Genomic DNA, 25,257 nt, shown 5'->3' with positions numbered 1-25,257 from the left:
GTGGGAGACAGAAAAGGAGCTCAGAAATAGGAGATCATAAAAAAAAGAGGAGGAGATCGAGAAAAGATGGAGAAGACGATGAGAAATATAGCACATAGCAAACATCATCCCAAACAACAAAGACAAAGAACATCATCAAACATATATAGTAAAAAACTATATGTATAAGAGCCACCATAATGAACACACAAGGCGGTGGGTGAATTGAAAAGTGGTGGGCAAATCCACCAAATAAAAACACCGAAGGTGGCGGCCAAATCCACTAAACAGAAGCGCTAGCTTGAAGGAATACTGGATCAAAGAGCGGTAGTCAGATCCAATAGGGGAAACACCGAAATTTGTCCATTTTGTTGGTGTAAGTAATCTTCTATGTTGTTTGACTAATTTGCAAAAATATAAACATTGAATTTTATAGTTTCTTTCTTTGAGATGTGTCCACGATTAATTTTTATGTCTGATGATCAAACGAAGTCAAAGATACATATCATGACAAGTTGACGTAATCTATGCAAGCTGAGGAATGATTTGATACATGATCTTTTGATAGATGATTCACACGATTATTCTATGGAATGTCGGATATCAGTTGGATGTTGAATAATGATGATTATTAAGATCATGGAGATCATCAAGATCATATTTTTTACTATTTTGTTTTATCATTATTAATTTATATTCAAAAGGATGGTAAAGTAGATCTGAGGTTGTGACCGCCTGAGTCTAGCCATTGCAAGGATGTAATTTAAATTCAAAATTCAAATAAACCAAAAAGGTCAATAGTGGAAATTACTAGATACAAGCAAAATAGACTAATTCATAAATTATGTAGATCTTGCGATCTGCATTTAGCCATTGGCTATCTTTTGAACCCCATTAATCACGTACACGCGGTTTAGAAACCATTAGTAATGTGATCATCACACATGTTTAAATAATTGGAGATGAGTTGAACTTCAAATTATCAGTTGATCAATAATATATTTTTTTGATATAGCATATATGTTTGTTTTATGTTTTATAAACATAACTATTATACAGCGGCATAGACACGTGACGAGCAATGAGATAAATAGAGCATACTAAAATTTAAAAAAATGTCATTTCAATTATAGATATCTATCCATGTAGTTTAAATTTTTCATGCAAGATGAAAAGAGTTTATCAACTTTAGAGTAAAGTTACAAATTAAGAAATTTAACTTATGAAAAAGGACAGCAAAATTAATAACTAACTAAAATAATAAAAGGACTTAGTCTTATTTGCAAACGTAATCAATTGTGATAAAAACTTTACCATTATATCATTGGAACAGATCACAAAGCATATTTCAATCAATTTTTGTTGCAATATTAATGGTAGAAAGATGGACATGAGAACTAGTCTCTAGTGTAGTGGCAAAGGTAATACTCTCCAGCAAGTTCGAAACTCGGAAGGGACATTCTTTTGTAGATATTAAATAGTTAGCTGACTTAAACTCCAAGCTTTACTCAAAAAAGTAGGAACTTGGACATCTTAAATTTTCTTTTTGTTTCATTATATCTAGTCCGTTTTGAAATTAATCATAATGAGATTTTTCGTGCCTACACACTATCGTCATTTGAAATTAATCCTGTACTACGATTTAAGCCTTGTTAAATGAAGTTTCTCATTCTCCGTTTCCACAATAAAGATTGGCTTAATGAGTCCGTCAGTCAATGAATCATAATAGGTATTCATATTAGGAAATAAGAATCGACACATAAATTAGTCAAAATTAAAACCCTCTTAGCTAAGAACAAACACAAAAATTGAATCAAATTAGTGGAATTTATAACTGTTTTTTTTTTTTTTTTGAATGATTACCAATTTCTATTGTGACTAAAAGACTACATTGAGTTCCAAAGCAGTGTTTAAAGGAAACTGACAAAATAATGTAGCTTTTTCTAGTCAATCATAGTTGGCCATTACATACCAGTACTAAATATTTTTCATATGTGGTGATTCTGTTCTGCGATTCTGATTTTGGAAAGAGTCTCCGTTTACCTGAGGTCAATGCAACTTTTCAGCAAATGATATCAAGAAGATGTGGGTCAGCTGGACCCGACCCATTAGTGCACCCGACACAACCTAACTGTTCAAATTAAGTCCTACTTTCCTTTCAGGTAATTCGTTCATCTATACAACCAATTACTTGATTAAGGTTTCCACATTTTATGCTGATAGTTTTTGTAATACAAATAGAGACGAGATTAACACATTTTAAGTGTCCTTATTTATACTTACAAAGCAATAAAAAACTAGTCATTGGAATGCACTATTCTCTATTTATTCTCTATTGCTATTAATTACAACGAACTATTTCCTATTCTTTTACTTTTCAAAATCCAGGGAGACAATTGCCCCCCTCCCCGGATCCGCCCCTGTTGACACCGTTGAATGTAAAGGAGGAATAAGAGGGCATATTTGTCATTTCGTTTTAGATATAAGATTGAATAATATTTGTTTAAGAAAATAATTGTAATTAAACTTATAGTAAAGATCTGATGAGTATATAAAAAATATTTACAGATGTTAAGTCGCCAGTATAAGAAATTTTGAAGAGTAGAAGGAAAAATAAGAAAAGCACGTAGAATTGAGGGGTATACAAGGAATTAATGAACGGCTACGATTGTTTTGTTCGTATCTTTCACACTACAAAAGACAAGCACTTTTCATGAGGATAAAAAATGACTTTTCGTGACGGAGTACCATCATAAACATGTTTTTTCTATTCGCAACGGTACTTTTTGCGACGGAGTTCCGTCATAAATGTATTTTTTCTCTCGTGAAAAGTACATACTTTGTTGTTGTGTCAACTCAGTTATTACACTTTTAAGCTCGCCCAATTATATGATCCCTGTCAATTTTAACTCGACTCTATATAAGATTTTTCCAAAATGAGAGCACCAAAAGTTCAAAGAATGGGCAATTCCTTGACAGGTGGTAACGTAATTTTTATCAAGAAAATCGTTAACAGGCTAGGTGGAGGTGATTTCTTTCAAACAGCAAACTGCAAGGTAGCTTCCTATAGACACAGTGACCCCATTCCCCTAAAGTACACCATTCCACTTCCACGCCACTTCCAAGAAAAAGTGAACTAAGCATTGACTACTGTACTGTCAAGTCTTCTCCACGCCACTTTCTAATTGAATTTAATATTTTAGCAACAATATAGTTCTGAAAATATCATGTACTACATCGAGATAATGGCATCGGATTGCATCGGATTAACCCAAACTATATATAAAATTTAGATTTGTATATTGTGCGGGATCAACCCGAACTAGTTATGCATCATACATGTAAACGAGATCGAAATAAAATTATTTCTGCAATTGTTTGCACTCTGTAAAAGAAATATACTTAGTGATCCGTACTGAAGGCAACTTTTTGTTTACGGTGGATGCAATCAATGGCTGGTTTACCAATTCAATTTTCTTCATTTACCAAAAATAAATTATTTCATAATCAAATAATACAAAAAATACAGCGTTTTTTGGGTCACGAGTCAAATTAGCCAACCAACCACTACACTAGTGCGTTAATTCAGAAATCAGAAACCACTTGGAATTTACATTTTTTTTTATTATACTATAGCTTACTCCTCAGATCTATAGCTTAATAAATATATTAAAAGTTTGCGTTAATTCAGAAAAATCAGAAACCACTTGGAATTTATTTTTTTTCGCTTATACTATAGCTTACCCCTCATATCAGAGGATTCTACTACTCTTTACTCATTTCTCATTTCTAGAAGTCAGATCTAAGGACAGAGCATACATAGCGAACGACAATATACGTAAAAAGTATTGTATCTAATTAGACTTAATAAAAAGAAATTAATAAACGAATTCAATATCTCTAATTTTCATGATAGCAAATTCTCAGTAAAAGTAATTCCCTTAGCAAAATCTCTACTTATTGCAACTTCCTTCAATTATCCTAGTTCATTTCTGTATACGTACATGAATGAATAGTAGTGCCAGGCTAGTCGGCCAATGCATGTGACTCTCAAGTAACAGTGATTCTTTTGTGAATATGACAAGAACATAAGAGCCAAAAGGAAAGCACCAAAACATATAGACATAGTGACCCCGGCCACTCCACTCAAAGTAATCACTCTCGTGAAAAAGAAAAAAAAATAATAATACAAGTTAAATAAGCATTGTAAACATGCCAAATCTAAGAGCTTACCTTACCCCTCAGATCTCAACACACTCCTGCTGTTTACTCACTTCTCATTTTCACGACTACAGAGCTTTCGACAAGGTAATAACTATTGACCCCACTCCACCTAAAATATTCATATCAACTTTTGTTAAATAAAAAATAAAAGAAAAATAAATTGTGAAATAAACATTGACTACTGTACAAAGTCTTCTCCATACCACTTCCAAGAACTTACCTTATCTCCACAGATCTCAACATTCTTCTGTTCTTTACTTTTCACAAATTTCTCATATACACAACTCAGATCTAAGGTTCTTTCTTCCTAGCCTCTCCACCGAAATCTACTGAGCAAAATGGCAGGGTATTTGATAACCTCTCTGCTCTCACTAATCACCAATTTGCTACCCTCAATTACAGCCTCTGCGCAGGCTCCTTCTTCCTCTTCATCAAATTCTAATAACTCTGAAAGAGGGCGTGCTCGAGTGGCTGAGGAGGATCTAGAGAGGCTGATGCGAATTCTGGAGCAAATCAAGCACACATTGTATGATGCTCATGAGAGGGAGATTAGAGACCACTCCGTCAAGTATTGGCTCAAGGAGTTGAAAAAGGTCTCTTATGATGCCGAGGATGTGCTCAGCGAGTACCAGTATGAGGTCACCCGTGTCCAGCTAGAAGCAAGAAAGGCTTCTGCAGCTTCAGGTTCTCACAAGAGAGAAAAAATGGAGGTTAGTACCTCTTGCATATATATATTAAAAATTAACTTACTTGTGCAAGTGTTATTTTTCTTCTTGTTTGGAACTAAAACTTAATAGAGGATGCTTGAATTTTTTATTGTTTTTTAGATAGAAATTTATCCACCGGAGTGGTCAATTGTTATATTATCAGCTTTTCCAATCTAACATTAATACATTTCAAATCTATTTATCATTTTTCAGTTATCAAATTATTAAATTTGGCATACTTAAATAATACATTTCTTTTTGGACAGTACATTGTTCCAATTCTTGATGGCATGGTTGATCAGTTTAACAAAATAAGAAGTCAATTTTATGAAATTGCGAAGGATGGTGATGCTCTCCAATTAACGGAGAGTGATGGGGTTAGACGTCAGAACAATAAAATTTTACGACTCCCAACAAGTCACATTGTTGATGAGGCGAGTGTTTTTGGCAGAGATGCTGAAAAAAAGGAGGTAATCGATTTCTTACTATGTGAAAAAGAAAAGCCCTTTTCGGTCATTTCAATTATTGGAAAAGGTGGTCTCGGAAAAACCACCATTGCCCAACTGGTCTACAAAGATGAGAGGGTAACCCGGTACTTTGATTTAAATGGGTGGGTAGGTGACACTGAAGAATTTGATGTCAGGATACTCATCAAAAGAACCATTGAATCATTCTCCAACACCAATTGTGGTTTAAGTGAGTTGAGCCAATTACAAGAAAAGCTTGCAAAAACTGTGAAGGGAAAAACAATACTACTTGTTTTAGATGACGTGTGGAACGAGAATCATAATCTTTGGAAGTTGTTCCGAGTTCCTTTTAAAGTAGCAAGGGTGGTCAGAATTCTCGTGACAACAAGAAATAAAAAGGTAGCAAAGGTCATGCAAACAACAACCTTTTTTAACCCAAGTAAATTATCTGAATATTCATGCTGGCATTTATTTCAGCATTACGCATTTAGTGGTACAAGTTACACCATGCCAATACACTTGGTGGATATGGGAAGGGAGATTACAAGGAAGTGTGGTGGGTTGCCATTGGCTGTAAAGTCAATTGCAAGCCTCCTTAGGCATGAAACTGATGAAGAGTTTTGGAGGGAGATTCTGGAAAATGGTCTTTGGGAAATAAAAGAATCAAAAGAAGATATTTTCCCAGCACTTCAGATTAGCTATGCTCATCTACCTGCTCATCTTAAGCTGTGTTTTTTGTTTTGCTCAATGTACCCAAAAGATTACTTACTAGAAAAGATGCATTTGATAGCGTTATGGATCTCTCATGGCTACATCCCGGCAAAGGACATAAGAAGAAGCAGAGAAATTGGTGTTAAATACTATGAAGAGTTAAAAGACAGGTTATTACTTGATGATTTTTCATATGGATCTTCACAATACTGTAAGTTGCGCCACATAACCCATGACCTTGCTCGATTGAATTCTGAGAATGAACATTATTCAGTGGAGATTAAACAACCTCTTAATGATACAGATATTATTCAGAAAGAAACGTACCATTTATTTGTAAGAGGTTTTGTGGGACATGTAAATCAAATTCTTCGACAACATAGGATGGGTTTAAGAACTCTTTCCATGGATCTGATCGGGTGTAACAGAGGATTGGAGAACCGATATTGTATTAACGATACTGAGGCAATGGGTCTAAATTCGAAGCTGCCAGAATTTTATAAAGAATGGCGAGCAGACATAGCCATATGCAACCTCAGTAAATTTGAAGCACTTAGGGTATTGGAATTGAAAGGGGATTTCACAGAGATTCCTGACTTCATTCCCCAGTTGAAACATCTTGTTTATCTTCGTATTACTTCTTTTTATCTGAAAATGTTGCCAGTATCCATTGGTCTCCTTTACAACCTCCAGACTTTAATTCTCAACTGCTTTTCCCTTCAAGATCTACCTGAAAGTATTGGTGACCTTGCTAACTTACAGTTTCTAAATATCCAATCAAGCAAAGTTAAGAAGCTATCCAAATCACTTTGTTTACTTAGTAACTTACTGAGATTAGATATTAGAAGTGACCAATTAGAGGAAGTTCCTTTAGATCTCAGAAATCTTACTAACCTTCGTGAATTAACAATTCTTTCTAATCGGATTCAAGCATTGCCTAGTGCAATATGCCATCTCCACCGTTTAGAGGAGCTTAAATTGTTGCCCATCCGTGGTTCAGTCAAAAACAATTACAAGCTTAATTATGTCCCTCATGATCATGTTAATTTTTCGGCAATAAAAACAATGGCAGCATGGTTGAGAGTTAGAAGTATAGATTGGTTAAAGGATATGAATAACCTTGAAGGGAAACTCTCTATTGAAGGATTAGAGAAGATGAGGAATTTAGTAGATGCGTATGCCAACCTGGGAAATAAATGCAAACTTGAAACATTGGATTTATGCTGGGATTCTGTACTGGGAAATAAATGCAAACTTGAAACATTGGATTTATGCTGGGATTCTGGAAATTACGAATTTCCTTACGATGCAAAATCAGAGCTGATATTAAGCCTTAGAAAAGGTTATGATGGCCGGTCAGTTGGTGTAGATGAAGTAGATTTTTTCTTGTTAAAATGTCTCCAACCACATCCTAACCTAAAAAAACTTTTAGTAAGATGGTATCCTTCGGCCAGAATACCAGAATGGATGAGGCATCCATCTTCCTTGGATTCAATTCAAGAAGTATTGTTAGAATGTTGTGTCAATATTCAACTTCTTCCATTTGGCAAACTCCACACTCTCAAGCACCTCAAGATTCAGACATGTTCTAGTATCCGAGTTATACAGCTGGAGCAACTGTCGTCCCAGCTTGAAAAACTGCAGATTTTACAGTGTGGCCACCTGGAGTTGATTACCGGACTAGGGAATCTGGTTAAGTTGGCTACACTGAAAATTAGTTCATGTAAAAACTTGAAATCACTAACGATGGATGGACTGCAGTTGGTAGGATCTACTGAGCCCATTGGTGATTCCTCTCATGAAATGCCACAAATATGCCGTCAAAGCATTTCAGCACTTACGAGGTTGGAAATCGAAGACTGTGATTTGCTTCATGTTCTGCCAGATGGGTTGATTCCATCTGGCCCTTGTTATGTGCGTGTTCGTGGTTGCAGATGTCATGACATTTAAATTGGACATGTGCAATAATCAAATCAGGTTCGTAATTTTATAATTATTTGATTATTAAAATTTTAGTCCACTGAATTTCTTACATATATGTAACCATAAACATTGGTTGGATTTGTCGACGACTTAAATTGCTCCTAATTTGACAAATGAACATTTCATTTCCTATATTACTTGTTTGTTGCTGCTAAATCAGCTATTATCCAATTATTTTGCAGCTTTCTGTGATGATGTCTTCCTTTTGCCCACAAGGAACATCTAGGAGTCCCCTTGTAGACCCTTGATAGAAATGGATTTACTAATCAAATTAGAATAATATTCAGGCCCCCCAAGCCCCCAACTAGTTCAACCGATAATTTTCCAATGTGGGATCGCGAAATAATGGAAAGCCATGCTGATACCTTTCCAATTTAAATCGGGGATAATGGTGAGCCGACCTTGCGATCTCCCTCTCCCCTCACATACTCAAAGTACTAACCCTGCATCTCTGTCTACCTCTCTCGACGCGAAGGTTTTTCTACTCCGACCATCTTCATCCCTACGTCGACTACTGACTCCTCTCCATGGCACACCTCAACCAGCAACCACCCTCTATCCCTCTCTCTTGCTCTGACTCAAAAGAAAACCATCGGACAGTAATCTTAAATTCTAATCACACAGCTGATCAAGGTTCCTCCTGGAGAAACTGAATTTCGCCACTGATAAAGGTATCTCTGTCTGATCCTTTTAATCTTAAATTCTAACCACGCCGCTTTATCTCTCTACTAGGGTCATTTTGTCACTCTTAAGTGTTCTCTTTTATCTCTCACAGATAGTGCAAAGGATTTCCTGACAAACTTCACAGATGACGATGGAGAACCTAACATATCTCAATCTCCTCGTGAGCTCTCAATATTCTCATCTCCCTTTTTTTTACAATATAACCCCTATGTTTTTAAAATTTGCACTTATCCCTATAACATATACTGTGATGTTATTTTTCACTGTATACAGCAAGATGTGGGAAATCACAAGATTTTTGTGCAGTTCAGATCGAGTTGGACGACCTTTGCAGAATTGCAGTGTATAGTTCTATTATCTTTCATCCCCCACTTCATCATGTTTTAGAATTAGATGTCATAGCAACTTTTCATTCATAACCAATCAAATTTAGAAATTTCTCATGAAATAAATTATGTAGTTTTACAGTGCAAGGATTGGGGGGGGGGGGGGGGGGGGGGGGGGTTCAGGGAAAGAGTGATAGGAAACACAGAGGTACGTGTGAGTATTTGCAGAGGTAGTTGATGAAATAATGCCTGAGCCTACAGAGGCTGTTGCGGCTGACGAAGACCGAGACATCCTCGTGACTCAGCGTGTTGACGAGACGTTAGATAGTGCTGACCCCAATGCCAATCCAACTATGACTAATAAGTCACATTAATGTCAACTAATATAGTCTTATCACTTCTCGGTGATCAATTATATTACTGAGCCTTTCACATTTTCTTGGAAGTTTGTTCTTCCTGATTGGCTAATATCAAACATATATTAATGGCATAGTGAGGTGTATTATGGCGGTGACAAAGAATACCCCTATGGCAATTAGACAAGTGAAGGCATCAAATATTGGGAAGCTTGTGAAAATATCTGGAATCATTACATGCTGCTCTGACGTGAAGACTGCGGCTTTGAAATCTATCAGGTTTACATCCCTTAATTTAATACATCATGTCATTTATATTCCACATATAACCAATTAGTATGATTCGTGTATACAAATTTATGTAGAGTATGTGCAAACAGTATGTTTTTTCTTAGTATACTGTTAGGCCATGATCAGCACCGGTGAAGTGGTATGGTACCACTGTTAGTTCCTTTTCAAGATTCTGATTATTGATACAATAATCTGTTGTACTTATTAGTGCCTTGAGATGTAATGGGATAAATGATTCAATTGGTAAATTACTGATGTAAAAAATTAAAGATACAGGAAGTGGCAGCTAGGGTTTTCATGCCCCTGGTTGAGTGCCCCTCAAGCTGTTCAAAGTTAACAAGGTGAAAGGAAATCTCATTCTGCAACAGCGCACCTCTAAATTTCATAAATTCCAAGAGGTACTTTCTTCTGAAAATTCTCTCTAATTTCTCTAATTTATTATTCTTCAGGAAAACTATTGTAGTTCAACTGTGTTGTTTTTGTTTTTCATGCCAAATTACAGGAGCTAGCTGAGACTCTGACAAAGGGTCACATACCTCGTGCACTTACTGTTCATTTTCAAAGGGAACTCAATCGGAAGGTTGGTATAGTTCTGTATTTTTTATATTTTAATACTGATACAAAGGAAGATAAATTGCTACTGATACATGTTTATTCTCCTTAAAAATATTTCTACTGGTAAGAACTTTCGTATACTAAAAAATATTTCTACTGGTGAGAACTTTCTTCTCAGATAACAAGTCCTTGGTTGAATGGGTAATAGGTACTCAGCCGCGGGTACAAGCAAATTGGGAAGCCTACGAGGAATCTTTTAGTGTGTGGACGGATTTCGAAAAGAACCGAAACTCACCTGTCAGAATGTAGCTAGAGACAAAATCATGTGGCTGACAACCTTGTGAGGACAGGGAGAATTAGAGGAATTAATTACATAGGATTTACATTACTTACTTTCAAAAGTCTTTGTAATGTTTAATCTTATAGGAGGGAAAAGGAGGTACCTGATCTACGATACTGGTAATCCTGAATCTTTGTAAGGGTAGAAAACTAAGGACATGTAATATTACCCACGGGCTTTGAAATGCAAAAAATAAAAATAAAAAAAATAGAGAGTGATCACGAATCTCTTTTTTTTTCTCTTTTCTTTTTTTTTGCAGTCTTTCGAATCACCTCTCAAACCGCTCTAATGGGGTACAGTCTCATGGCCTTACATTTAATTAACCATATATTAAGAAACAAGTTAAATACCCACGCGTTTCCATGGGGATTGAAAGTATGATTTTTTTTTTTTTTTTTAATGGTCAGTGGTAAAGAACAGCGGACAAAAATTTTCAATAAAACTTATAATTACAAAGTTCCTAGTTAGCGTCTCAAAATAATATATACAAAAGGATCAAAAGCTAAAATCCTCCCTATAGTACGTCTCAACCACAATGCAACCTCCATCGTTGCCTCCACAATGAGGCGTTACACTGATTTTCGCTCACCTGAAAAAATTGTCTGTTTCTTTCCTTCCAAAGGGCCCATACCCCTGCCGCCCAAGCTGTAATACATTTCTTATTTTGTCGCAAGAATAGATTAGTATGACCCACAATCCATGTGACAACCCGGCATATATGTGCATCCTCTTGTTATGAGAATTTCTTGGGCTATATGATTTTGTTGTCGAATAGCAGCCACATGAAAACTTTGACCTATATGAGGATTTTGATTTTCCAAAGCTTTGTACCCATGGGAGATATGATACCTTGGTGATTCATCATCCTATAAGCCGTGAAGCTACCTGATGCACTCCATTCTAACCCTCCAATTCTTCATATCGAGGAATTATAGAAGTGAACCAGCTTTGCCAGATCCTTAATAAAAAATGAGGCACCCACATTATCCCATATAGGTCTCTCATTGCTGAAGCCCAGAAGCCTTCCGTGGATTTTTCAATCGTCCATATCCATTTGGTTAACAATGCATCATTTTGTAAACGTAAGTCAATAATCCCCGGTCCTCCATTAAGCTAATTGGAGGCACATACTATGTCCCAATTTACCAGACAATTTATCCCTTTGCACGTGTCATTCCCTTTCCAAACAAAGTTTCGTTGCATTTTGTCTAAGTGCTTAATGACTCCAACCGGAATTTTCAGCGCTTCCATGTAATCCAGGGGCATTGCTAAGAGAATTGCTTTGATTAGAGTGATCCTACTCCCATAAGACAGGAAATTTGACGTCCACTCTTCCATTCTATTCTGTACCACTTCGAGCATTGGTTGGAACATAATCTTTCTCGGTTTTTTTAACAGTAAGAGGCAAACCGAGATATTTAATCGGGAGCTGTGACACCAGTGCTCCTATAATATTTCGCACTGCCTCCTGCAAATCCAGAGGAATAGAAATCGATACAAACGTACTCTATGATTACTTGTTTCTTTTCCAAAGGTTTGTCATGATCACTTGTTTCTATTATGTTTTCAGATTAAGTTCTTATATATGTTATTCATATGTTTCTATTATGCTTTCAGATTAATTATTGAAATTCGGAGTTGTGACCTTTTAACCCAACTTTTAATTTTCAAAATTTGTCTCTAGACTGTCTTAAATAAGTTGGATAAATTTAATTTATGATTCTATAAATCGACAGTTAATTTGCAACTGTCTTAAATCTAACAAATAAAGAGCATTTTTCTCAAATTAACAGGATATAAATCAAAAAAATTGCTTAAAGTAACTTCTGTTACTTAAAGAACAAAGAATGGTCTCTCCAACGGGCTCTCAAACATTGTATCTTTTTTTATATTGAACTAAAATTGTACATCATAAAATATGAATAATTTCTTTTATGACTATATAAAATTAATAATTAATTTAAAAAAATCTTAATCAAATTAATCTATCAAAATTCTCAGTTATCTTCGCTTTCTGCAGTGACTCATGGAATGCAGATATAAATGAAACCAAGTATTCAGAGTGTTGAAAGAATGTGAGTTTCACTTCAGCAAGAAGAGTATGTATGGAGAACTATGCTATATTAATGCTTATAAACTGAAAATAACAAATAGAAAATTTCGGATATCTTACTTTAAAAAACAGTGAGATAATATTTATTTTCAAACTGCGAGAGTATGAAACCGTCCATTGATAATCACTCTATTACTGAATCATATTCGTAAATACGTGAAATTCAGATGACTGTTTTGCACTCCAAAATCCAAATACAATTATATCAAATTCAAGGAACATTACTTTATGCACTTAAGCTTTAACCTGAGTTCGACTACAGAAAAAGTACGGGCTAGAGATACAAGTGCAAGCAGTTGTGATTTGAGATCTGAGTTACGGTTTTTTGTGAATTTCTCTCCTGCTAGTACAAAGTGCGTAAATATATTTTTATCGTTAAGAAATTCATTGCTTATATACTACTTCACTAAAATAAAAAGAGCAAGTTCAAAATCAAGATGACCAATGTGTCCTAACATTCTACATCAATCAAATGTCAAGAGATGTTCTACTAAAATGAAGTATTCAGTTATTTCGATTAGAGAATACCTATACCATATTATTATTTTGTTCTTTTGTTTTTTGTTTTTTATTTTAAATGGCAGCAGCTGCCAATGAATATATTAAAGGAAAATGTAAAGGGCGGCATTACAAAGGCTCTTGGCCTAAAAATAAAACATCTACCTTTCTAACCCAAATCAGTAGCTAGGCCTACAAACACTGGACCAAACAAAAAAAGTAAAAAATAAATAAAAAAAAAAACAAACTGTACCAGCATATCAAAACTACATCCTGTACCAGTAAACCCATTACGGTACCATTTACCAGTACTATTCTTCCTACCATTCTTATGTACCAGCAAGCCTGATCTGGACTCCTCTAAACACCAAAGAAAAAAAAACTCACTACTCAGAAATACATCTATCATGAACCAGAATCTATACCATATTAGATATGATACATGCATGTACCATACTGACATGCCAGTAAACCAAACCAGGCATCAACAGTACCTAGGGGTCAAATTCAAAAGAGATGTGATTGAAAGTTGAAACCAAGTGTTTGATTACACCAATGATAAGTATTGGAAATCACATTGCTTCAGAAAATAATCATAATGCAAATATTTGTTACTTTATTACATCTAGCTCGGCCAACAAGTGGAATTCATTGACTATATTGCGGGAGCGTAATGCAAATTGCTCAACTTTTACACAATTTAATCTGATACACCGATGTGCAAGGTAAGGTAGAAGTAGACTCCTTGTCTTATTAGCAAGGGGCAAATGTAATATTTTCACTCTTTTCAAAAGGGTACATGGAAAATGTTTCCTATTTTAACCCACACTGACCATTAGACTACAATTACAGGTTCATTAATAAAGAGTTTAGACACCTACAAGAAATAAAAAGAAAGACAGCAGATACCTTTGATGATTCTTGGTTTCTCCCTTCTTACTGAGATGAGCAATAATATAGTTGTCTAAAAATTAACAGAAGATTAAATACAAAACAAGATTAGTTTTCCTAATTGTGGCACCATTCAATCATGTCTCGAATTGTATTGAATTACATACAGAATATGTGAAATATATGCATGACAAACAGTTGAAGAAACACCTAGCAATTTCAACTTATTTACCAAAATTTAGTGTTTTAGGTAAATCCAAAAGAAATAACCTTTGCAGCCTCAGATTGAGAACTCTCTATAACACCTAGCAAGCTCTAACAGCAAAGGAATGCCACCATCTGTATGACTATTAGTTATAATATCATAGTTTATTTTAAGGCCAGAAATTTATTTAAATTCAACTAAAACTTACATGAGTGCTTACATTTAAGAAAATTTTCAATAAATAAGAATAATTTAAGTTGATGATACCACTGCCATCTGACCAAAGCCAACTGCAGCTAAATCAGGCCGTAAAAAAAAAAAAAAAAAAAAAAAAAAAAAAAAACTCATTTGGCATTAGTATTCTGTAAATAAAACTTTTCTTATCAATACACCTGTTGGCATTTCGCCGCCAACCATCAAAAATTAAAATAACAAAAGATTCATCTTATTTGAAGTCATTTGATATTAGTAACCAAAATGTCCCCACATAATCTATCTATATGATCACCAAATTTCCCAACATGCAATATTTCATACTAATAATCCCAGTAAGCAATATTTCAAGATGTGATTTACGGTGAATACACTGTATTCCAAGCAATGTAAAAAGAAATAAAAGAAAAAAAATAAAAAGTAGCCGCTGTGCTCCAAAGTGAGTGCGATATATAGTTCTGATATAACATTTCATATATGTTTATAAAACAAAAATGTCCCCACATTTTAAATTTGGATGTTGTAATCTATTAATATATATTAGTAACCAAAATGTCCCCACATTTCTAAAATTTAATGTTCTAAGCTACTAATATATAAAAAAAGAGCAGTGCTGATTAAAAATTCACCCATTCTTTCTTCTTTCATTTATTATGAAGTGTTGACTTCCCAATAGATCATAAAACCATGTATACAATAATCTCGCACTATGGTATATGTTTTTTTCATTATGCTCAATTATGTGTTTTCGAGTAAAGCCAAACAAGAAAGGTCAGACATACTTTTAATCAGAGCTGCTCAAACTTAGGAATGTGATACGGGAAATGTATCCTACAAAATCCTACCAGTCCACCGAGCAATGGATATATAAATGGCATCTTACCTCACCTGGCACATTTTCACTGTTCCTGGTGAAGAACTGATTCAATCAAGGTGTTTGATTTGAAGAATTACAACTTTAATATCAGATCTTTGACAAGAATGTTCAAGAGATAAAAATTAGGTTTATTCCCGTTTCTTTCTTTCAGTAATGCATTTGATATACTTACTTTTCGCAGAGGTAAATTCATCCATACCTCCAACTTAATCACAACACAAATCTGTACCACTACTATTCCGGGACTGGTACGAACCTGGTACCACTTGCCAAAAGTCCTAAGTATCAATTTTGTATTCTATTGACTCTCATCAACAGAAATTTATATTTCCACAATAGGCCTGAATTGATAACAGCTAAATACGAAAAACACAAATTTATATCTCCCCAATAGGCCTGAATCGATAACACAAATTTATATCAAACCAACAATAACAGCTAAATACGAAAAACTCAGTAACTAAAAGAGATAGTAATAACCAAGATGAGATCAAATATTGCAGTATCTAAATCGAAGGTATTGGTTTTAGGGTTTTTCAGCGAACATCCCAGAGCAAGGAAAGCAAATCGCACAAAATCGTAAAGGAAAAAATAGGGTTAAATTATCTCCTGTTCCGCCGACCGCCGCCGTCGTGAATTCGAGTTTTATAGATAGAAAGTCGGGCAAATTCGTAAGAGAATGGAGATTACCTGTGGATTTGGAATCCACGATGGAGAGGAGATCGAAGGTGCATTTCGAATCCACGATGGAAGGAGTTGCGTCGGGAAGGAGAACAAGTTGGGTACCCCTAATTTCACCCGCGTAGGTACGAGAACGTTGGGTCCGACACCCACGGACTCAAAATAGTCAAATTGAGTTGTCTGATGCACTTTGAGATTCGTGTGAATATTGACATGCCCGGATTGAGTTCGATGGATTTTGTGTGTCTCATATACTTTGAGATTTGTGTGAATATTGATGCGTACGGAACTCAAAGTGGATCTGACGGACACGGAATGATCAAACCCAAATTGTTTCGCATACGTATAGCTTCAAATTGTTAATAGTATACTTGGGGAATGTTGCCAAGGTTTGGATTGAGGCTCAAATTGGGGAAACACTTTTTGGTTGGGTAAGCTAGGTTCCCTCTCCCTCCCAGTCTCCCACCCACCAGAAAGAAATCTCTTTAGCACAAGGAGTCACTTGTACCGGACAAAATGGCAGGGAATTTGACCTCTCTGCTTTCTCTGGGCACCAAATTGATCCTCTCAATTACAGCCTCTGCACAGGCTGCTGCTTCTTCATCAAAATCTAATAACTCAAAAAAGAGGCGTGCTTGTACTGTTGACGAAGATCTGGAGAGGCTGATGCGAACTTTTAATTGGATCAAGGACTTGCTGTACGATGCTGAGGAGAGGGAGATCAGAGACCGCTCCATCAAGCTCTGGCTCGAGGACCTCAAGAAGGTCACTTATGATGCTGAGGATACGCTCAACAAGCACCGATGCGAGGTCACACACAACCAAGTAAAGGCAAGAAAAGCTTCTGAGGCTTCCGGTTCTCACAAGAAAAAGCAGATGGAGGTTAGTGCCTTAGTGCATATACAAATTAAAAAGGATCTTACCTGTCCTATTTTTTTTGTCGTTGTGTGGCACTATGTGTGGTACTTGTCTCTTCTTGATTTGGGGTGACAAAATGGTTGAAAATCGATGATTTTGTATAGCGACATCAGTACCCCTCATGTTTCTCTCTGATTTTCCTCTTCTGGAGCAGGTGATCGAATTCGGTCAGATCCAGTCTCACTGCTTCTCCCTTCTCCTTCCTTTCGGTTAATGATTGTGTTCTGTAGCACACTCTAAAAGTAAATGGAGGATGCTTGAATTTTCATTATTATTGTTTTAGCTAGATTAGTATCTACTGAGTGGTCACTTGTTTCATTACCAGATTTCAAAATCTAACATCTGAGTGGTCACTTGTCGGCTATCGATCATTGCTGCTAGTTAGGGATTAGGGGGGCTTTCTGGTCACATGTCAGCTATCCAATAGGGAAAGCGACTGTAAATATTTAGAGAGGACCATTCTGCAAATAAACTTTGCTCGATTTTCTTATCAGTATATTTTGTAACATCTGAGTGGTCACTTGATCCCTTAATTATCATTTTCAGTTAACAAATTATGAAATTTGGCATACTAATGTAACACATTTTTTTTTGTACAGTACATTGTTCCAAATCCAGATGGCATTATAGATCGACTTAACAAAATAAGAAATCAATTTGATGAAATAGAAAAAGAACGTGAGGCTCTGCAATTAAGGGAGAGTGATGGGGTGGACCATCTGAACAACAAAATTTTACAACCCCAAGTGCATCAATGGGTGGACGAGGCAACCATTTTTGGCAGAGATACTGAAGTAAAGGAGATCATCGATTTCTTGCTATTTCAAAAAGAAAAATCATTTTCGGTCATTTCAATTGTTGGCAAAGGTGGGCTTGGAAAAACAACCATTGCCCAACTTGTCTACAAAGATCAAAGGGTTTCCATGTGCTTTGATTTATGTGGGTGGGTATGTGCCTCTGAAGAATTTGATGTCAATAGACTCATCAAAGCAACTATTGAATCAATCTCTGAATCGAATAATGGTGTGAGTGAGTTGAGCCGATTACAAGAAGAGTTTGCAAAAGTTGTGAATGGAAAAAAAATATTGCTTGTCTTGGATGATGTGTGGAATGAGAATCAAAGTTTTTGGGAGTTATTTCGAGTTTCTTTTAAAGAAGCAAAGATGGTTAGAATTCTTGTGACAACAAGAAATAAAAAGGTTGCAGATGTCATGCAAACAAAGGCCTATTGTAGGCTGACTGACTTGTCTGAAGATTCGTGTTGGCAGTTGTTTCAGCATTATGCATTTATTGGTACAAGTCGCATTGTGCCAACACACTTGGAAGTTATGGGAAGGGAGATTACGAGAAAGTGTGGTGGGTTGCCATCGATTGTGAAGTCGATTGCAAGTCTCCTTAGGCATGAAACACATGAAGAAAGTTGGAGAGATATTCTAGAAAGTGACATTTGGGGATCAAAATCGTTAACAGGTACGTATAGTTTTCATTTAACAGGTTTGTTTTGCTGAGGGTTCATTTTTCATCATCCATTGTTTCCTTGGTTTTTTAGTTTTTCAGTGTTACTGTGGCAGATTGTTCCGTATTAGTGCATTTGCAATTTTATTTTTTGCCTAATCAAATTTGAAAATTTTGTAAGTATTTTATGATGATTGAAGTTATTTTATGATGATTGAAGTTCTCAAATTATATTTTGAATTTTGAACATATAACACACATAATACACAATACCTTGGTCAACTGGTATTAAACGTGTTTTCCAATCAGATTAATTTGAAAGGTTAACAAAAAGGTCAACAAAAGGTTAACAAAAAAGAATTCAATGTCCCTAATTTAATATATCATTTACTCCTTATGAAATTAATATAGCGAATGAGAATGACAAATTTAAATCACCAAATATTAATTATGATTTATGAGCACGTGTTATGCCCATGAATAATCATGATTTCTCATGTTCATTTTATTGAACATCACAACACACAACACACAACACAATCATCTAAACCATTATACTTACATCATAATTATAAACGCAAATGGCAAGCATTTCAGATTGAATTTAATATTCTAGTAATATTATTTGGAATTAAAACTTGAGTTATATATTAGCGGTGAAAAAATATATTATGTACTAAAGATGATATGCAATTGTTTGTAACTTTGTACTATAAAAAAATATCATTTAGCTCGTACTAAAAGCAATTTTTTTTATGGTGGATTCATGGCTGGTTAATTGATTCAATTTCCTTTGTCTACCAACAATAAAATATTTTAGAAACAAATAAATAATAATCATTTCTCATTTTCAGAACCAAGATCCATGGAACCTTCCTCTCGCTCTCAACAGATATCTACAGTTTCGGGCAAAAAGGCAGGGTATTTGATAATCTCTCTGCTCTCTCTTGGCACTGAATTGCTCTCCTCAATTAGAGCCTCTGGGCAGGCTCCTTCTGCTGAGGAGGATCTCGAGATGCTGATGCAAACACTGAGGTTGATCAAGGCCACGCTGTACGATGCTGAAGAGAGGGAGAACATAGACCACTATGTCAAGCATTGGCTCAAGGAGCTCAAGGAGGTAGCTTATGATGCTGAGGATGTGCTCAGCGAGTATCGGTATGAGGTCACACGTCTCCAAGTAGAGGCAAGAAAGGCTTCTCAGCAGATGAAGGTTAGTGCCTTTTGCATATAGAAATTAACAGGATCTTACTTGTGCTATTTTGTGTGTGTGCCGTTGTGTGGCTCTAAAACCAAATGGAGGATAGTTGATTTTTATTTTGATTTTTTTTTTTCAGAAATAAAAATACATTTTTTTCTTTAATGGGAAGGTATCCAGCCGTGCGATTCCAACTTGGGCAGCTTGCCGATTCCACCAGTTTTCAACCCAGCCACACAAACCACACAAAGGGAGTAAATAATGAAAAAATTTGGCTGAAAATGGAGTTTGGGGAAGAAAAGAAGAAAATCTGGGTTTATATATAACCCTAATTTGCAAAAGAAAAAATGGTGGAACCGCACCATTGGTGGATGGGTTGAAAACTGATGGAACCGCACCAATGGTGTTGTCCCAGCAAGCTGCTCAAGTTGGAATGCGGTTCCATCTGTTTTTCAAAATGAGCTGGATCACTTCCCTTTCCAAAAGAAATTCATTTTTTATTTCTAAAAAATCCTTGAATTTCCTTTTTCTTTTTCTTTTTCTTTTTCTTTTTCTTTTCCTTTTAGCTGAAATGGCATCCACTGGAGTGGTCATTTGTTTTATTATAAGCTTTACAAGTCTAACATCAGAGTGGTTATTTCACACCTTAATTATCATTTTTAGATAACAAATAATGAAACTTGGCATACTTATGTAATACAGTTACTTTTTTGGACAGTCGGTTCTTCCAATTCCTGATGGCTTGGTATATCGGCTTCACAAAATAAGAAGTCAATTTGATGAAATAGAAAAGGATCGTAAGGTTCTTAAATTAAGGGAGTGTGATGGGGTGAGGCGTCCGAGAAAAAAAACTTTTCGAGAAACAAATCACATGGTGGATGAGGCAATTATTTTTGGCAGAGATGCTGAAATAACTGAGGTTATCAATTTCTTACTATCTGAAAAAGAAAAAGAGAAGTCATTTTCGGTTATTTCAATTGTTGGCAAAGGTGGACTCGGAAAAACCACTATTGCCCAACTTGTGTACAAAGATGAAACGGTTTCCTGGCAGTTTGATTTAATTGGGTGGGTATGCGTCTCTGAAAATTTTGATGTGAGGAGACTGATCAAACAAACCATTGAATCAATCTCCAATAAAATGAATACTGGTGTGAATGAGTTGAGCCAATTACAAGAAAAACTTGCGAAAACTGTGAAGGGAAAAAAAATACTGCTTGTCTTAGATGACGTGTGGAACGAGGATCAAAAACATTGGGAGTTGTTTCGAGTTCATTTAGAAGAAGCAAAGATGGTCAGAATTCTCGTGACAACACGAAATAGAAAGGTTGCAGAGATCATGCAAACAACAGACTATTGTAGGCCAAATAAGTTGTCAGAAGATTCGTGCTGGCAATTGTTTCAACATTATGCATTTATTGGTGCAACTCACATTGTACCAACCCACTTGAAAGATATAGGAAGGAAGATTATGAGAAAGTGTGATGGGTTGCCATTGGCTGTGAAGTTGATTGCAAGCCTCCTTAGCCATGAAACAGATAAAGAGGGTTGGTTGGAGGTTCTAGAATGTGATCTTTGGGAATTAAATCCATCAAATGATATATTTCCAGCACTTGAGATCAGCTACACTCACCTACCTGCTCACCTTAAGCCGTGTTTTTTGTTTTGTTCAATGTACCCAAAAGATTACTTGTTAGAAAAGATGAATTTGATAGAGTTATGGATCTCTCATGGCTATATCGAGTCCATGGACAGAAGAAGAATCAAAGAAGTTGGTATTGATTATTATGAGGAGTTAAAAGACAGGTCATTTCTTGATGATTTTTCAGGTCGATCTTCAGAATGTTGTAAGTTGCATGATATAATCCATGATCTTGCTCGACTTAATTCTGAGAATGAACATTATTCAGTGGAGGCCAATCAGCCTCTTAATACTCAACAGAGAGATGTTCCACGAGCATCATACCATTTGTATGCAAGAGGTTTTGTGGGCTATGTAAATGAACTTCTCTATCAAAATATGAAGGGTTTAAGAACTCTTTCTATGGATGTGAGCGGTTGTAGCAGAGATTTGGAGCACCAATATTGTATTGACAATACAAAGGCTGTGGACCAAAATTCGAAGTTGTCGGAATATTACAAAGAATGTTCAGGGGACCTATCCATATGTAACCTCACTAAATTTGAAGCACTCAGGATATTGGAATTGAAAGGGGGCATCAAAAAGATTCCTGACTTCATTCCCGAGTTGAAACATCTTGTTTATCTGGGTATTAGTTCTTTTGATCTTAAAATGTTGCCATTGTCCATTGGCCTCCTTTTTAACCTGCAAACTTTAATTCTTGATTGTTTTTCCCTGGAATATCTACCTGAAAGTATTGGTGATCTTGCTAAATTACAGTTTCTAAATATCCAATCTAGCAAAGCTAAGAAGCTACCTAAATCACTCTGTTTACTTGGTAACTTACTGAGATTAGTTATTAGAACTGATCAATTGGAGGAACTTCCTTTAGATCTCAGAAATCTTACTAACCTTCATGAATTAACAATCCTTTCTAATCGGATTCAAGCATTACCAAATACAATTGGCCAACTCAGCAGTTTAGAAGAGCTTAAATTGTTGCCTCTCCGTGGTTCAGTCAAAAACAATTACAAGCTCAATTATGACCCTCAGGGTTATGTTAATTTTCCGGCAATAAAAACAATGGCAGCATGGTTGAGAGTTAGAAGTATAGCTTGGTTAAAGGATATGAATGACCTTGAAGGAAAACTCTCTATTGAAGGATTAGAGAAGATGAGATTAGCAGATGCGCAGCGTGCTAACCTGAAAAACAAGTGCAACCTTGAAACTTTAGATTTATGCTGGGATTCTCGCAATTACAAATTTCCTTATGATGCAAAATCAGAGCTAATATTAAGCGTCAGGAAAAGCTATGATGGCAGGTCAGTTGGTCTAGATGATGTAGATTTTTCCTTGTTAGAATGTCTCCAACCACATCCTAACCTCAAAAAACTTTTACTAAGATGGTATCCTTCAGCCAGAATACCAGAATGGATGAGGGATCCATCTTCCTTCCATTCAATTCAAGAAGTATTGTTAGAATCTTGTGAAGATATTCAAGATCTTCCATTTGGCAATTTCCACACTCTCAAACACCTCAAGGTTCAGAAATGTTCTAGTATCGAAGTTGTGAATCTGAACCAGATGTCCTTCCGGCTTGAAAAATTGCAGTTTTTACAGTGTGACTACCTAGAGTTGATTACCGGATTAGGGGATCTGAATATGTTGGCTGCATTGAAAATTTATTCATGTAAATCCTTGAAATTACTAATGATGGATGGACTGCAGTTGGTGGAGCCTGCTGAGCCCTTTGTTGATTCCTCTCATGAAATGTCACATATCGACCGGCAGAGCATTTTCTCACTTAAAAGGTTGGAAATCGAAGATTGTGATTTGCTTTATGAGCTGCCGGATGGGTTGATTCCATCTGGTTGTGATGTGTGTGTTCGTGGTTGTGGCTGCCCTGACATTGATACAAATGAGGTTCGTAAATGTATTATTATTTGAATATTTTAGACAACTGAACTTCTTTATACTTTTATGTAATCATATATAAGACTTATTTTTTCCCTTTTTTTAACTTTCTAATAATGCCTTTTTCTCTTTTCTAGGTATAAAATGAAGGATTAAACAGCATTTCAATAATCTACATTCGCGATTGTTAACAGGTGGCAATATAACATCTTTCCTTGGGAAAAGGTGGCAATATATTTGTGCTGTGTATTGTATTTGGCAATATTAATTAAGACGAACCTTTTGAAGGAACAAAACCTATGAACATGATGCTTTTCAATGGGGAACAAATCTTAATTTGGATCCGTCTTTGTTATCGCACTCCAAAATTTGAGCATCTTATCTAGAAGTCTTTTTTTTTTTTTTTTTAAGCTCTTTGAGTGGTGTCTATTCCATTGCATTTTGGCTGTACTATTTCTACATTTTTGCAGAACAATCCCTGCCACCATAGATATTACACAATTTAGAGCAAGGTTTCATACCCTACAGTGCCAACATATATAGACCAATCACAACAATCAAATTTGAAAAGAAAGGGAAAAATCTTATCCTACATATGGGAAGGAGTCTCCTCAAATATCTTTCAGACTACCAATTAGTGCTAATCAAATGAGATTGTCTGTTTTGGCTAATTAAGGAAACCTGCAACTGCAACGCCTGTCTAATGCAGGGCAAAGTTTCAAATTTTTCTTTCTTATTCTATGAATTTTTCCTTCTTTTCCAAGATGTGCCCGATATTAGTGGTTATATATTCAGCTCTTAGGTGTTGCTGAGAATATGAATATATATATATATATATATATATATATATATATAGAGTACGGCTAACGCGCTTCCTCTATATATGAGTACGGCTAATCGCTGATCCAACGGTGGCTTACCAAACAGTAAAAATCAGAAGCTACCGTTGGATCAGCGATTTTCAAAATGGCTTAATAAATAGTAAAAAATTTTAGAAAAATGTAAAATTTGGTCTCCAAGTAGATATTAATATGGAGAAGAAGATGAACGGTTCAGATCGACTTTTTGGATTTTGAAATTTCAAATTTCCACCGGAAGCATTTCGGCCCATATGCTAGAGGAAGCGCGTTAGCCGTACTATATATATATATATATAGGGTCTGTCTAAATTGTTGCTGGCAGCATTTCGGCAGAGGTGCTGCCGGGGCTATATTTAGCCGTGTGATGTCCAAACAACAAATTCAAACCGTTAGATGTTTAATCTATATTATAATCTACTTGGAGACCAAATTTTACATTTTTTGGAATTTTTTTACTATATATTAAGCTGGTTTGAAAACCGCTGATTTCAGTAAATTTCTGCAGCATTGAAATCAGCGGTTTTCAAACCAGCTTAATATATAGTAAAAAAATTCAAAAAAATGTAAAATTTTGTCTCCAAGTAGATTATAATATAGATTAAACATCTAACGGTTTAGATTTGTCGTTTGAACATCAAAAAATAGAAAAAACAGTGGCAGCACCGCCGGCAGAAATGCTGCCGGCAGCAAATTAGCCACAGCCTATATATATATATATATATATATATATATATATTTTTTTTTTCTTTTTTAAATGCACAGTGGCTGTGGAGCACATAAAAAATATTTTACTTCCAAGAAAATCAAAAGGAATTGAAAGCGCAAATCTTATGTTCTTAACTATCAAACTCAAGATCAAGCAAAAAGAACAACCCAAAATATTACCATGTTCTCCTGTCATTAACAATAAGTAACATCTATTGAGGAAAATGGTAGTATAAAAAAAATAACAGTAGCATTGAAGAAACTTCCTTAGAAGAATAAACAGTATCAAAAATTGTACCACAAACCTGCGACTAAAGTTGGAACATGTACTTCTGTGAAGATACTAACCCGTTAAATCAGACAAACACCCACCAATTTAAAAAATTAAACTATACTCTTTTACGAACAACCACATGTTATTTCTTATGTTGAAAAAAATAACCTCGGAGATATTTTATTTATCTTCTCTTCCTATTATACGTGGATAA

At 35.5% G+C, this 25,257-nt stretch overlaps 2 protein-coding genes and 1 long non-coding RNA gene across 3 annotated transcripts; 2 read left to right on the top strand and 1 right to left on the bottom strand.

Annotated features, from left to right (window-relative positions):
* The first annotated feature begins 4,125 nt into the window (after nucleotides 1-4,125).
* LOC144549061 (putative disease resistance RPP13-like protein 1) lies at nucleotides 4,126-10,758 on the top strand. Its single transcript, XM_078297818.1, has 9 exons — nucleotides 4,126-4,913; nucleotides 5,177-8,065; nucleotides 8,254-8,742; nucleotides 8,847-8,915; nucleotides 9,029-9,098; nucleotides 9,575-9,716; nucleotides 9,999-10,126; nucleotides 10,231-10,308; nucleotides 10,492-10,758. The coding sequence occupies exons 1-2, from the start codon at nucleotides 4,542-4,544 to the stop codon at nucleotides 8,036-8,038; spliced, it is 3,234 nt and encodes a 1,077-aa protein (XP_078153944.1). The 5' UTR covers nucleotides 4,126-4,541; the 3' UTR covers nucleotides 8,039-8,065; nucleotides 8,254-8,742; nucleotides 8,847-8,915; nucleotides 9,029-9,098; nucleotides 9,575-9,716; nucleotides 9,999-10,126; nucleotides 10,231-10,308; nucleotides 10,492-10,758.
* Nucleotides 10,759-13,287: 2,529 nt separating this feature from the next.
* Nucleotides 13,288-16,234, bottom strand: LOC144549076 (uncharacterized). Its single transcript, XR_013509563.1, has 3 exons — nucleotides 14,396-16,234; nucleotides 14,144-14,198; nucleotides 13,288-13,728 (listed from the first exon to the last, which is right to left on the bottom strand). It is a non-coding gene; the product is annotated as an uncharacterized LOC144549076 (long non-coding RNA).
* Nucleotides 16,235-16,475: 241 nt separating this feature from the next.
* Nucleotides 16,476-23,608, top strand: LOC144548906 (putative disease resistance RPP13-like protein 1). The gene is made up of 5 exons (XM_078297627.1): nucleotides 16,476-16,983; nucleotides 17,619-18,489; nucleotides 19,329-19,687; nucleotides 20,391-23,213; nucleotides 23,342-23,608. The coding sequence occupies exons 1-5, from the start codon at nucleotides 16,618-16,620 to the stop codon at nucleotides 23,345-23,347; spliced, it is 4,425 nt and encodes a 1,474-aa protein (XP_078153753.1). The 5' UTR covers nucleotides 16,476-16,617; the 3' UTR covers nucleotides 23,348-23,608.
* Nucleotides 23,609-25,257: the final 1,649 nt, after the last annotated feature.

This window comes from Carex rostrata, chromosome 34, assembly GCF_964058835.1.
Source record: "Carex rostrata chromosome 34, lpCarRost1.2, whole genome shotgun sequence".
Classification (NCBI taxonomy): domain Eukaryota; kingdom Viridiplantae; phylum Streptophyta; class Magnoliopsida; order Poales; family Cyperaceae; genus Carex; species Carex rostrata.
This window is presented reverse-complemented; position numbering and strand designations above follow the sequence as displayed.

Excerpts from the sequence above, each read along its gene's own strand:
- LOC144548906 (XM_078297627.1), top strand. The coding sequence starts at position 16,618 with ATGGCAGGGAATTTGACCTCTCTGCTTTCTCTGGGCACCAAATTGATC. Across the intron at positions 16,984-17,618 it reads ACAAGAAAAAGCAGATGGAG|TACATTGTTCCAAATCCAGA; the intron begins GTTAGTGCCTTA and ends TTTTTTGTACAG. Across the intron at positions 18,490-19,328 it reads GGGATCAAAATCGTTAACAG|AACCAAGATCCATGGAACCT; the intron begins GTACGTATAGTT and ends TCTCATTTTCAG.
- LOC144549061 (XM_078297818.1), top strand. The coding sequence starts at position 4,542 with ATGGCAGGGTATTTGATAACCTCTCTGCTCTCACTAATCACCAATTTG. Across the intron at positions 4,914-5,176 it reads ACAAGAGAGAAAAAATGGAG|TACATTGTTCCAATTCTTGA; the intron begins GTTAGTACCTCT and ends CTTTTTGGACAG.